General features: G+C 50.8%; 1 protein-coding gene across 1 annotated transcript in view; it reads left to right on the top strand.

Moving 5' to 3' along the window:
- The window catches only part of ADAM12 (ADAM metallopeptidase domain 12), a 348,424-nt gene that overhangs the window by 311,304 nt on the left and 24,748 nt on the right, over positions 1-12,372 (top strand). Inside the window, 5 exon segments of the mRNA XM_049645890.1 lie at positions 1,658-1,735; positions 4,436-4,544; positions 7,455-7,590; positions 8,223-8,331; positions 10,335-10,514. Of these exon segments, the coding sequence (XP_049501847.1) occupies positions 1,658-1,735; positions 4,436-4,544; positions 7,455-7,590; positions 8,223-8,331; positions 10,335-10,514 (612 nt within the window).

Here is a 12,372-nt window from a genome sequence, read left to right as displayed (position 1 = left end):
AGGGGAAGGAAAAAAAAAGTTAGGGAGAGAGCCAAACCATAAGAGACTCTTAAAAACTGACAATAAACTGAGGGTTGATGGGGGGGGGGGGGGGGCGGGTGATGGGTATTGAGGAGGGCACCTGTTGGGATGAGCACTGGGTGTTGTATGGAAACCAATTTGACAATAAATTTCATATTTAAAAAAAATTTTTAAATAAAATAAAAATAACAAAAATATGAAAAAAAAAGATCCCATCTTCAAAATGATGATGAAATGAACTCAATAACACAGAGGCCACATAGTAGAATAGAAAGATATGAATTCAACCCCTTGAGCAGAGTCCCTAGGGCAAGAATTCTGTATACTCACCCCCTTTCCGCCATCTACTCTGACCCATAAATGCTTCATCTCTAAGGAAGTGGGATGATCCAGGAAACACAACGTACATTCCAGGGTCTCCTTAACCACACACGTTAGCTTATATTCTGGCCTTGACCCTGGATAGGGTCAAGTTGATTTTTGAAACTGTAGCCTGAACAGCCAGAGCCAGGTGCATCTGAACCCTGAAATTCCAAGGACTCAATTCATCAATGAGTGTTTTTCTCCACGTACAAGAAGAAATGTGTTTTGCTCTTTATTTCTGCAGAACACGGGTTCTTTGGAAGCCACGCTTGCCTTTGCTCATGGGTTGGGCGGAGATTTTGACCAGGGTCCTGCTGTGTCCTTTGTAACCTCAGACGATTTCTTGTCTCGGCTGGAATGTGACCGTCCCCTTGGCCAGGTTTCCCACCAGCCTTTGGAGCTGCTCAAAGCTGGCACTTTTGTCAAAGGGTGTCGCTTGAGTGCCTTCCACAAGCTGTTGGGGTCAGATGGTGAACTTCCCATAGGAAGGCTCTGTCGATTAAATATGCTTCTGGAATCTAAAACTTAGACTTCTCTTCCTCTGACCCCACCAATTTGTAACATCTTATGGGAGATAAAGGGCCTGCTCCTTTGAGTCTGGTGCATATTATGCACCTTTAAAATGAGACTAAACTCTCGCAACCAACCCGGTGTCATTCAGCAAATTACTGCCTCTGCAAAGTTTAATAAACACAAGGGAGCTGCCTGTTTTCCTCTGCTGAGCATTTCTGTTGATGGTTTATGTCATCGATGATAATACTTGTCAGTCAGTAATTTGGAAAAGTTCCCATATTTCGATATCGCCTTCAAAAGGTCCTTGGACCTTGGATTTCTTGGAGTCTCTGAGTCTGCACAGGCCCTAGGTTAAGGGCTGGTGCATTTCTCCCGTCCTGTATCTTTCAACGGAAGGGGCCGTTGAGGGGGAGGGGAGGCGACGGACGCTGGAATTCACATGTCTCACTGCAAGCCCTAAACAAAAACCCTGAGAAAATCAGTTATCGTAATCTCATAATTGACTGAAACCGTATAAAAGTGCCACGCTGACCCTGAGTCACGTTGACCTGAGTCTTGAAACGTGCTGAGTTTGGAGGCAGGCATCAGACTCCAGGTCAGAGTCAAATGGAAAGCCCGTCCTTGTGCTACAGCCTATTCACTGAAAGGAGAGAGTCTTCCGCGAGCTTTCCTTGCCTTCTCTTTTTAAATCACAGATACGTGCCTGTGCACGTGATCGGAAAAGGGCTGACAAATTTACCGTGTTTTTCTCCTCCTGCAGATCTGCCTCAATCGTCGATGTCAAAACATAAGTGTCTTCGGCGTTCATGAATGTGCCAAGCAGTGCCACAGCAGAGGGGTGAGTGGGCTGAACTGCCTTTTTATAGCCAGTCCACATTAAGCACTCAATCATTCATTTTAAAGGACTCTGCAATCCCTATTTTTTTAACTTCTAAGAAATACAGCAGTCACCTCAATCTTGTCTTCTAAAGATACTAATTTTCTTTGCCCTTTACATAGCATAAGAAATGTGACTTTTATTTAACAAAGAGAATCAGACTGAGCAGTAATGATCTCTTAAATGAACATCCTGTGATTTTTTTTAAAAAAGGACTTTGTCATCTTCAAAGTGATTTTAAAACTAACCTTCCTTCATGAAGGATTTTGCTTTAACGTTTCAAACAGAGCTGTCCTCCTTTCAACCACGATTCAGAATATGTGTCTGAACTGAAATACTTCCAGAAGGAATTAAGACCAAGAAGACAGAACATACGGACCACATGTTCTTGAAATCACGTACAGTGTGCATTTCAACCCAAGAAGGCTGTTAGTTCAGCTCAGAGAGTTTTTTAGGGGAGAAGAGGACGCTAATTGTTTCAAACAGAATTTATTTTTCCTGATGGGCTTAATTATTTCCCAGGGAACCCGATTAATCTTGATTAGCCACGCCAGTGGTTCATTTGTTTTTCTGAAACCTTTTCTGCAGAAATCATGCTCCCAATTCTATTTTTAAAACTTGCACACACTCGCCAGTGATCCTAACACAGAATTATGGGGGTTTTCGTGAAGTTACTATTGCGTTGGAACCGGAAAGGATCGTGATGCCATGTCAGATGGGTTTGCTGACTGTCACTGTAAAAGGAAGTCCTCTTATGTCTTCGTGGCATCAGAGATTTCTTTCTAACGGCTGTAAGAGATGATCTGGTACAGCCTTGTTATCTTACTGATGAAGACGCCCAGACCCAGGTGGCAAGAGTGCATGTCCAAGCTTGCATGACCGGTTCGTAGTAATGCCAGGGCGGGGTCCCTGGACTCCTTGCTTCGCAACAGCCCTGGGGGCCCATCCATCTGGAGAGGAAAGGCCCATATTTTCTGGGTAGGCGGAGTAGCCGCCATGACTTGGTGACGAATGACTTGACTACGGTCCTTCCCCTAGTGAGGCCAGGCTCACCAGCAGCGCCTCCCAGTGGGGTGTCCCGGTTGCGGTCTCTCTACTACAAGCTGCAAACAGGGCACACGACTCTGGTTTGCGTTGGGAGACTGTGCGCAACGGTGTGGCCAGGACGGTGCCTGAATCCTGGTGGGTGTTACGTCAGCAGCGGCATCGCTGAGAAACAGGCGAGACTCGGTAATCTGTGCTCGGACCCGGCACAGGCCGTGCCACTCAGTAGTTAATTCTGCGTGGCTTCAGCTTATCAAGAATATACTTTCCAGCTTCTCACGGGTTATCTTGACTGTTGGCCTTATTTTAAGCAATTGGGGCAGGTGGTTGATTCATCACAAAAAAAAAAAAAAAAATCAGTGCAAAGCAGGGAAACATTACAAATAAGACATACACTGCAAGCATTTTATTTTTGCCTTAAAATATTAAAATATGCACTTGGCCCCTCCAGCAGTGTTTTGATGCAGGACTGAGGCCTTCGGGGCGTGTGCACCCCAGTAGCTCTGCACTGACCTCCTTCTATAAACCACCCAAAGCGCATCATCTACGACGTAAAGTCTGTTTCCCTGAGCGGAAGAGAAACTCGGACCCTCAGAAGCCATCTGAGCTCAGAACCCTTCCGGCCTGCCAGCGATTCTCAGCCGTTCCCAATTGTCCCACCCGTTCCAAACTGGTCAGAAATTCTTTGTAGCCACTTGCCTGTATCCCGTGTTCCCAAAGCATGCACTCCGAGTCTCTAGAAATAGTATCCTCTTGGGTTCGTGCTCCTATTCCGAGGGTTCATGCAGTGGCTCGGTGAGTTCCACGTGTGATAGCAGCAAGTCGAACAGCCAGGACAGGTTGGGGACCAGCCTCCATCGGTCACCCTTGCTAACCAGGAGAGCCGGAGCTGGCTCCTCCCTGGAGTGCTCTGGTCTCCAAGCTAGGCTACTCGTTCAGGGGCCCCCCACCCAGAGCAACGCCCGCCCTCCCGCTTTCTCGGGCACCCCTGTCCCGACGGGCGAGGGCCACCCTCTCATGTCACGAGGACACCAGCTTTTGGTAGACCGTGCCCAGTGCTCATTCAGGGCTGGGCGCCAAGGAGGGGCCGCTGGGAGCCTGCGAGAGGGAGGTGGGCATTTCGGGCACGACATGTCCGAGCAGGTCACCAGCCTCTCTGAGCCTGCTGTCCGAAGGAAGCGGGGCTGTGCCCAAGACCTCAGATTCCGCACCCCTGCAGCAGGGTCACTCCTCACCACAGAGGGGGCTCCTCATCATGGTCAGATGGGGAGGAGGGGGGAGTGCTGCACTGCAAAAGAGGGACACGGCAATTGACTGAGAAGGAAAGGGGTGGACGTAGCGGACGAACCCCAATAATCTCCATCCTCCCCCTACCAGGCAGGTCATGTTTTATCTGCAGCCTCGGACTCTGGTCTCACCTGTGCTGCGTTTGGGGTTTAGGCTCGCAGCGACATTTCTGCCCCCGGCTGTATCGGGGCTGATGGGGACTCTGACCACAGGGCCTTTGCTTCGGTGCAGCAGCCCATCAGGGCTCAGAGACTGACCGCCGCCCCGTGTGCCGGGTGGGTCCTAATGCTGCTTCCCTCTTGCTGTCCTTCTCCCCTGCTGCCCGGACAGGTGTGTAACAACAGGAAGAACTGCCACTGCGAGGCCCACTGGGCGCCTCCCTTCTGTGACAAGTTTGGCTTTGGGGGAAGCACAGACAGCGGCCCCATCCGGCAGGCAGGTGAGTGGGGCCAGGGCGTCCCTGGGAGTGGGCGCTGAGCCAGTGGAGGAGGGGGGGGGGCAGTGGAAAGCCAGGCGGGGATCCTCCCGAATGAGACGGAAGGGCTTGGTCAAGGCCAGCCTCTCCCTCCCAAGAGAGGTGTGAAGGGGCCAGGCGGTGTGGAGGCGACTGTCCCTTAAAGCCCTTCCTAGAGAGACGCCTCCTCTCAGTGAAGGCTAACGGTCCCTGGTCCCCGCAGCAACAGTAGTAAAAGCAACTGCTTCTATTTATGGAGCAGTTGTCAGGGGCAAGCCCGGGAGCGGGGCGTTTTACATGCACGACCTCCTCGAATCCCTGCCTGACCCTGAGGGCAGAGTTCGCATAAAGGACTTGAGGCTCAGGGGAGTCACTCACCCGCAGTCACTTACCCAGCATCACACAGCTATCACGGAGACCACGTCCGTCTCCCCCTTAAAAAGTTCATCGCAGCCGTGCTCGATGCCCCAGTTCTTTTCTCCCCGGATGACCTTGGGAAATGGCCTTCGGGGCATTGCTGTTTTGTCTGAGCACTTGTCAGGCAGCGAAGAGGCAAGTCTGAACGGTGTCCTTTGTGACGAGAAAGGAACCAGGGGTCCACAGGGCCCACACCCCCCCCCCCCCCCCCCCCCCCCCGGGGGCCCCCCCCGGGCCCCCCCGGCCCCCCCCCCCCCCCCCCCCCGAGCCCACTTGTGCGGACACCTCAGGGCTCTCCTGAGCCCCAGGCCACCCCCGATGGTGGCCGATGTGGCGACAGCGGACGTCACGTGTCCTCAAGTCCTGCTGTGACCGGCAGTGGCATCACCGTAGTGCCCCGGATGACAGACAGGACCTTGCGCTGCAGCCCGGGCAGCCAGTGCGGTGCTCGCTAGGCCCGGGAGCTGCCGGTGGGCACATCTGTGGGGACGGTGTCTCGAGGAGGGGCCGTGAGTTCCTGTCCTCCTTCGGCTTAAATACGGGTGTGTCTCCGGCCCCGCAGCAGCTACAGAAAGGCCCGGAAAGTCTTGGCCTCCAGTGAGCATCCCTCCCAGAGGCAGGAAACCGGGGCCCGGCCCTGCGTCCCCGGCCCTCGCCGAACCTCTCCGCCCTGACCGCGGCGTTCCGGCCGCCCCGCGTCCACGTTCTAACGTGGCGTTGACAAGTGTCGTGCAAAACCAGCGGGGTTCCAGTTTTCTCATCCGACGGGGCACTGCCCCCCTCCCCCCGCGGCAGGCCAGCGGATGGCACCCAGAGGGGGTTGCAGAGGACGGGCCGGAACGCTCTGGGTCTGTCTGCAGTGTCAACACATACGACCCATGGGTCTCGGGTCTGGGGGCTTCAGGAAAGCTGGGGTTTCACGGCTGTCCGCTGTTCCCCGTGGCAAGTAAGCAAACCACAACAATCGATCGGCACGGGTGGGGCGGTGACTCCGCCCACTGCCGCCGTCCCTTCATGAAAGGACACCTAAACACCCAGCCCAGAGGCAGGTGCGGGGCGCCATGTCCCAGGCCCCCCTGCCCCCACGGCCCGCCAGCCTGCCGTGGCCCGGTGTTCACGTGACAAGTGCTTCCGGGACACCTGCCGTGCACCTGCTGCTCTTCCGGGGTCCAGCGTGGCCTGGCGAGCGCCGCGATGGGCAGGGGGACCGGGGGACTCAGGGCCGACGCGGGGGCGGCCGCGAGGACACAGTGCTTGCACCGGATGAGGGGACCGGGGCGGGGGGCAGGGGTGGGTACGGCGGGGGAGGGCCTGGGCAGAGGACGTCACCGGTGCCGCCATCACCAGCAGCCTGAGGCGACTGTGGCCTGCTGTGGGAAGCACATCCTGTCGCTGGTGGGGACACAGGGACGAAGGAACCCGCATCTGCGGCTCTCGAGGAAGCCACAGAGCAGTGGGAGCGGCAAGCGACTGTCGCAGGTCCCGACTGCTCTCCACACTGGCAGGCAGAGCCTTCTCCGGGCAGCCCCCGACACGGCCGTGCTCAGAAACCAGCCTCAAAGTCTGGTTTTTCCTTCTCTCCCGCACCCTCCAGGGACCTCGGTGTCTTTGTACTGAACAAAATGGGAGCCAATCACAGAAAGGGGGGTGTTTCCTTAGAGAAAATAAGCAGCACCCTCCCAGAGAGAGAGGTTTGCCTCCAAACGCTGTATTTCGAGGCTCTAACGAACATAACAAACAAAAATCTAACAAAACCAAACCTGTGGGTGTTTCCTTTCAGCGAGGAGTTTGGGTGAGGTTTGTTTTTTCTTATTTATTTAGTCACTTAGTTGTGAGAGAGAGAGAGAGAGAGAGACAGCGAGAGAGAGGGACAGAGGATCCAAGCGGGCTCTGCGTTGTCAGCACAGAGCCCGACGCAGGGCCCAAACTCACAAACTGTGAGATCGCGACCTGAGCCGAAGTCGGACGCTTCGCCGACTGAGCCACCCAGGCGCCCCTTGTTTTCACCTTCTAGCTTGACAATGTCCTGAAATAAAGTCTTGGTCTCAAAAAAAAAAAATACAAGGAAACAAAACAAAAACACAGACTTCAGCGCTAAGGAATGAGAGAAGAAGAGAGCCCAGAGGGGCGCATTTGTGATGGGGACTGGGAAGGTCACAGTTGGGGACGTGCGGGCTCCCTGCCACCCCTCTGGGGCCCCCATCCGTGATGGGGGCGGGCAGGGCTGTGTGATCAGGGCTGCGGTCCCACCTGCCAGGCTAGGCTCCTGTTGTCAGAAATGAACGAGGGCGACACGGACAGAACCTCAGGCGTGACCTTTGAAGTAAGACTAATTTATCAGCACATTGTTCAGGGACTCACTCCGATGCTGTGCCTTCCTTCAAAGCTCGCGTTGCCGTAAATGTCACGATCTGACACTTCCCATATATCATTCTCCCGGCCTCTTTCCCTGAGTGCAATCAATGCGTTTTGTTTCAGACAACCAAGGTTTGACCATAGGAGTCCTGGTGACGATCCTGTGTCTTCTCGCTGCTGGATTTGTAGTTTATCTGAAAAGGAAGACGCTAATACGCCTGCTGTTTACAGATAAAAAAACCACCATCGAAAAGCTAAGGTATCTTGGCGATGGGTCCTCTTTTCCAGAAATGGCATTTGAAAGAACATGCAACCAACCTTCTTTGCACTTTGTTTTCCTTAGCAAAGAAGAGGTCAGAAGTTTAGATAGTGAAACTGTTGTTTGGGTTTTTTTTTTTTAAATCTCTGCCAGACCAGCTGCCTCCCTTCCTTTGCCTTCAATGATTTGCTGCTTTTTATATAAATAAGCAGGGTGTTAATGAGTCCCACTGTATTGTTTCCCACCCTTACCTCAGTAATTTTTACAAGACATGGGATGTTAAAATATTTTCATCAGCCGGGGTAGCTTTTGACCCAAATATATTCAAAGGCATTATTGCTGAAATGCCAGCTTTCTATAAAACATCTCCCAGGTGTCACAAAGCCACGTATGTGCGGATTGCAAGAACTAATTTAACAGAATAGTGGCTTTGGGGGACGGGGGGTGGGGGGCGGGGATCGATATTTACTTTTTAATCCTGCAAGAATGTTTAGATAATTTGTCCTTGGCGTGTTGTCCACACTGAGTTAAAGTAAGTAAGTTGTTTTTTGAGACTGGGAACCAAATAGGAAAATAGTTAAGTCAACCCAGGGAGAAAAGCTCTGGTTTACGCTTAACGGGACTGCTCACAGGTGTGTGCGCCCTTCTCGGCCGTCGCGCGGCTCGAACCCTGGCCAGGCTCACCTCAGCCACCTCAGCAAAGGCCTGATGAGGAAGCCACCACATTCCAATATGTCGAAGGTAAGTTGTAAACAGACGTGAGAGGTCGGTGTGCACAGCGAGACACCTGTATCTCAGTGTTTTTCAACAAGAGCTTGAGCGGGAATCGATCTCTGAGATCTGTAGATAGATCTGCAGCGGGAACAGTTCCCTGAAATGCAGCGTGCACACACTGAGTTCCACAAAAGCTTGGTGAGGTGATGGTCAAGGGCCGCAAGGAGGCCCGCTGTGCCCCATGGATGCCCCACTAGATCCTTTAGGGGCAGGGTCCCCTGTGTGATGTGTGTGCCACATTGTGAGCCATGGTCCGTCCAGTCGCCCAGACGAGCCCACTGGGTCTGCCTCCCAAGGAGGTTCCCAGTCTTCCTCTTCCTGGGTCCTCCTCTTCCTACGGTTTCAGATGCCGCTGCGGAGGTTTGGGTGAACTTCTTTGGCCCTGTACCTCCCGGTGCATTTCTAGGAGTTATGCTGAGCCTGTGGATGGACCCCTTTTGCTCCAACTCTGGGCTGTGGACACCCTGTCGACCCTCTGGTTTCAAAGAACCGGCTCCTTAACCCAGAGTACCCGCCGGCTCCCTCATGAATTACCACCAGACTTCATTCCAATATTTAGTTTTCCCATCAAGTATTTCTGATGACAAATGATTTTAAAAATTAACATCACGGTGGGGCACCTGGGTGGCTCGGTTGAGCGTCCGACTTTGGCTCAGGTCACGATCTCGCAGTCTGTGAGTTCGAGCCCCGTGTCGGGCTCTGTGCTGACGCCTCGGAGCCTGGAGCCTGCTTCGGATTCCGTGTCTCCCTCTCTCTCTGCCCCTCCCCTGCTCATGCTCTGTCTGTCTGTCTCTCTCTCTGCCAAAAATAGATAAACATTAAAAAAAAATTTTTTTTAATTAACGTCACGCATTCAGTAAGCCATAAATAAACTATCTCATCTCCCATGTCTTACCTGATCTACAAGTGTGGACGATTGGGCTCCAAAGAGGAGACTGTCGTTCCTAACAGGCTTTACCACCTCTCAGCCCCAAATGTGGGACTTGAGCAAGAACAGCTAGCTTTACCCGCGAGAGCCAAAAAAGCGGCTTAATTTTGAGGAGCCAAAAATAGGAAACGACCCAAATTTCCATCAACAGGTAAAAGGATAAACACACTTTGGTATATTTACACAATGGAATGCTATTCAGCAGCAAGAAAGAGCGGACTATTAATATACACAACATGAATCTCAAGATAATTATGCCAAGTAAAAGAAGCCTGACAAAGAGCACCTACCCTCTAACTCCATTTGTAAGACATTCTAGAAAATGCAAACTATTTTCTGAGGACAGAAAGCATACCAGTAGTTGCAAGGGAGGGCAGCGGGGGAGGGGTGACGGCTTTACGCTCACTATTTTGCACATCGTGATGGTTTCATCGGTGTGGACACGTGTCACAGTTTTCCACGCTGTCCGGTTTCAGTATGTGCCGTTAGGCCTATGTCCATGGATCCTTAAAAAAGCCGTTTTTAGAAAGAGAGAAAGGAAGAAAAGAGGCGGGGCCTGAGGCACACGGCCCACACTGCATCTGCTCGGGTCTGCCCTGAAAGCAGGGGCACCGTGTACGACATGATGCTCCAGGTGTGGGCCCCTCGCCTCAGCTTCCAGAAGCTTCCATCCTCCTTGCCAGGGGCTTCCTCAGTTCTCCCTGAGCTTTGAAGGCATCCTTACGCCTCGCTGAACAACTCCTTCCTCACTTCCAAGAGATCTGGTGTGTGTCCTCAATCATTGGTGCTTCCTTAGTTGCCTTGTGCCTATCTGTTAACGAATGAAACCAGTTTTTACAGTTCACGTAGAAATCGATCCTGCTAGTCCACGCTGGGGAGGAGGGGTGCTTCTGCTACAATTGTGACGTTTAAACAAATGATGATAGATTCCCTCTCGTGCAACGGCACCGCCGGCCCCTTCAGCTATAGCGGACCAGTCAGCCCCCCTGTCTCCTAAGGAGGCGAGACCCATGACACCATGGCTTTTGCTCCGTCCCTGCAGGACAACGCCAGGAGGTGGCCACAGTGTCAGAATCTTGACATCAGCGGACCCCTCAGAGCCCTCGACGCCCCTCCGCCCAGTTCGCCTCAGCGAGTGCTCCCGCCTCTCCAGAAGGCTCCCGGTGCACCCCTCGTCCCCGCCAGACCCCTGCCGGCCAACCCCGCTCTTCGGCAGGCCCAGGTATGCCTTCCGCCGCTGCTGTGATGGATGCCACTCAAATCCAGACCCTGCCACTTGCCCACGTCTAGTCGCTTAGCTTGCCGGGGCCTTTATGAATCAGAGATAATTCAGCTCCTCAGATGGTTGAGAGAGAAAGCATTTAGTGCTTGACGTATAGTCCTGATGCAACACGTACTCGTTTCCTTAGAATACTTTTCTGTTCAGGATGGTAAGGGTCCCCATGCAACTTACCACCTACACCGTGACGCTTTTGAGAATGGCGGGGCCACTGCTAATAGTGAGGCCTGGACAATGAAACGAAGATGGTCACTTTAGGAATATTAATGGGCATCCCTTCCTACCCTTTTTCATTTTCTTTTTTTTTTTAAGTTTATTTATTCATTTAGAGAGAGAGGAGTGGGAGATTGTGAGCAGGGAAGGCACAGAGAGAGGGGGAGAGAGAATCCCAAGTAGGCCCCGCATGGACAGCACGGGGCGCGATCTCACGAACCATGAGAGCATAATCTAAGTCGAAATCAAGAGTCAGTCATTTAACCAACGGAGCCACCCAGGTGCCCCCATTTTTCATTTTCAAAACTATTTGCAAGAATTCACCCACTGAGTTTCTCCATACCAGATACAGCATGGTATTAGACCCTCTATTTATCAACTCATTTTTAGGCTGTTTCAGAAGCGACAGTTTCTGTGTGTTATAACCATGAACAAGATGTCATTTAACAATAGAAAACTCATGGGGGAACAGGTAGTAAAAACAAGCAAATGAAAAACACAGAGAAATAATCCCTGGCAAGTTTTTGCTATCGTCACACTTCTATGATTTCTGTACCGAACTATGATGTGTATTTTGACATAATTTACATTGTGCTGTATGCACAGTGCTTTATATACTACTTTTTTGCCTTAAAATCATTCCTATTTGCCATGGCATTAAAAATTCTTAGAAATGTTATTTGAACCATAGCACTCTACATGTATAAAGAATACTTTTTGTTTAAGCACTTGCCGATTAGTGGGCAATTTCGGACATCTCTAAGTTCTGCTGTGATAAATCGCTCTGTTGTGAAGGTCTAGACAGATAAATTTGGGAAACTTTAATTATTCCTTTAGGAGAGATTCCTAAAAGTGAAGATGTTGGGTGGAAAAATGCTATAACCCTTTTAAGCCTCTTAATACAGAAACTAAATATTTTTTCAGGACTACTCTGTATATTTATGTTTCCACATTAGTACAGAGACCACAACTTTGCTAGTTCTAAGTATTACCATTTCAAAGCTTTGCCAATTTGATATAAAAAAAATCTCTTTTTTCTGTCTAGTGGTTCCATCACTTACTGAAAGGGGATATTAACATTTTCAACTATAGACGTGTCTCTTCTCAGGCTATCAGTTTTTCCTTCGTGTATTTTGAAGTTCTGGTGTTTGTGGTAGACACAGTTAGAACTGTTGTGTTTTCTTGGTGAATGGACCCTTTTACCATTATGTCATGTCCCTCTTTAGTTCTGGTAATTACCTTTGTTCCAAAATCTACTTTATCTCATACTAATATATCCACTTCAGTTTTCTTTTGATTCGTGTTTGCAAGGTTTATCTTTTCCTACCTTTCTACCCTTAACGTACCTGTCATCTTATTGGAAATGAGTTTCTCAGAGACCGCATGTAGTTGGGTCATCCATTGCATCAGTCACTGCCTTTTAACAGATGTCTAGATCATTTACTTTTAATGCAATCATTGATGTTAGAATTTGTCTACCACTTTCATATTGTTCCCTCTGATTTTTGTTTATTGTGCTCCACTTCCCTGAACTCCGATGGATTAGTCTAACATTTTTTAGTATTCTGTGTTGATTTATCTCTAGTTT

The sequence above is a fragment of the Panthera uncia genome, chromosome D2, assembly GCF_023721935.1.
Source record: "Panthera uncia isolate 11264 chromosome D2, Puncia_PCG_1.0, whole genome shotgun sequence".
Taxonomy (NCBI): Eukaryota; Metazoa; Chordata; class Mammalia; order Carnivora; family Felidae; genus Panthera; species Panthera uncia.
The sequence above is the reverse complement of the archived record's forward strand: the minus strand, read 5'-3'. Positions and strand labels throughout refer to the sequence as shown.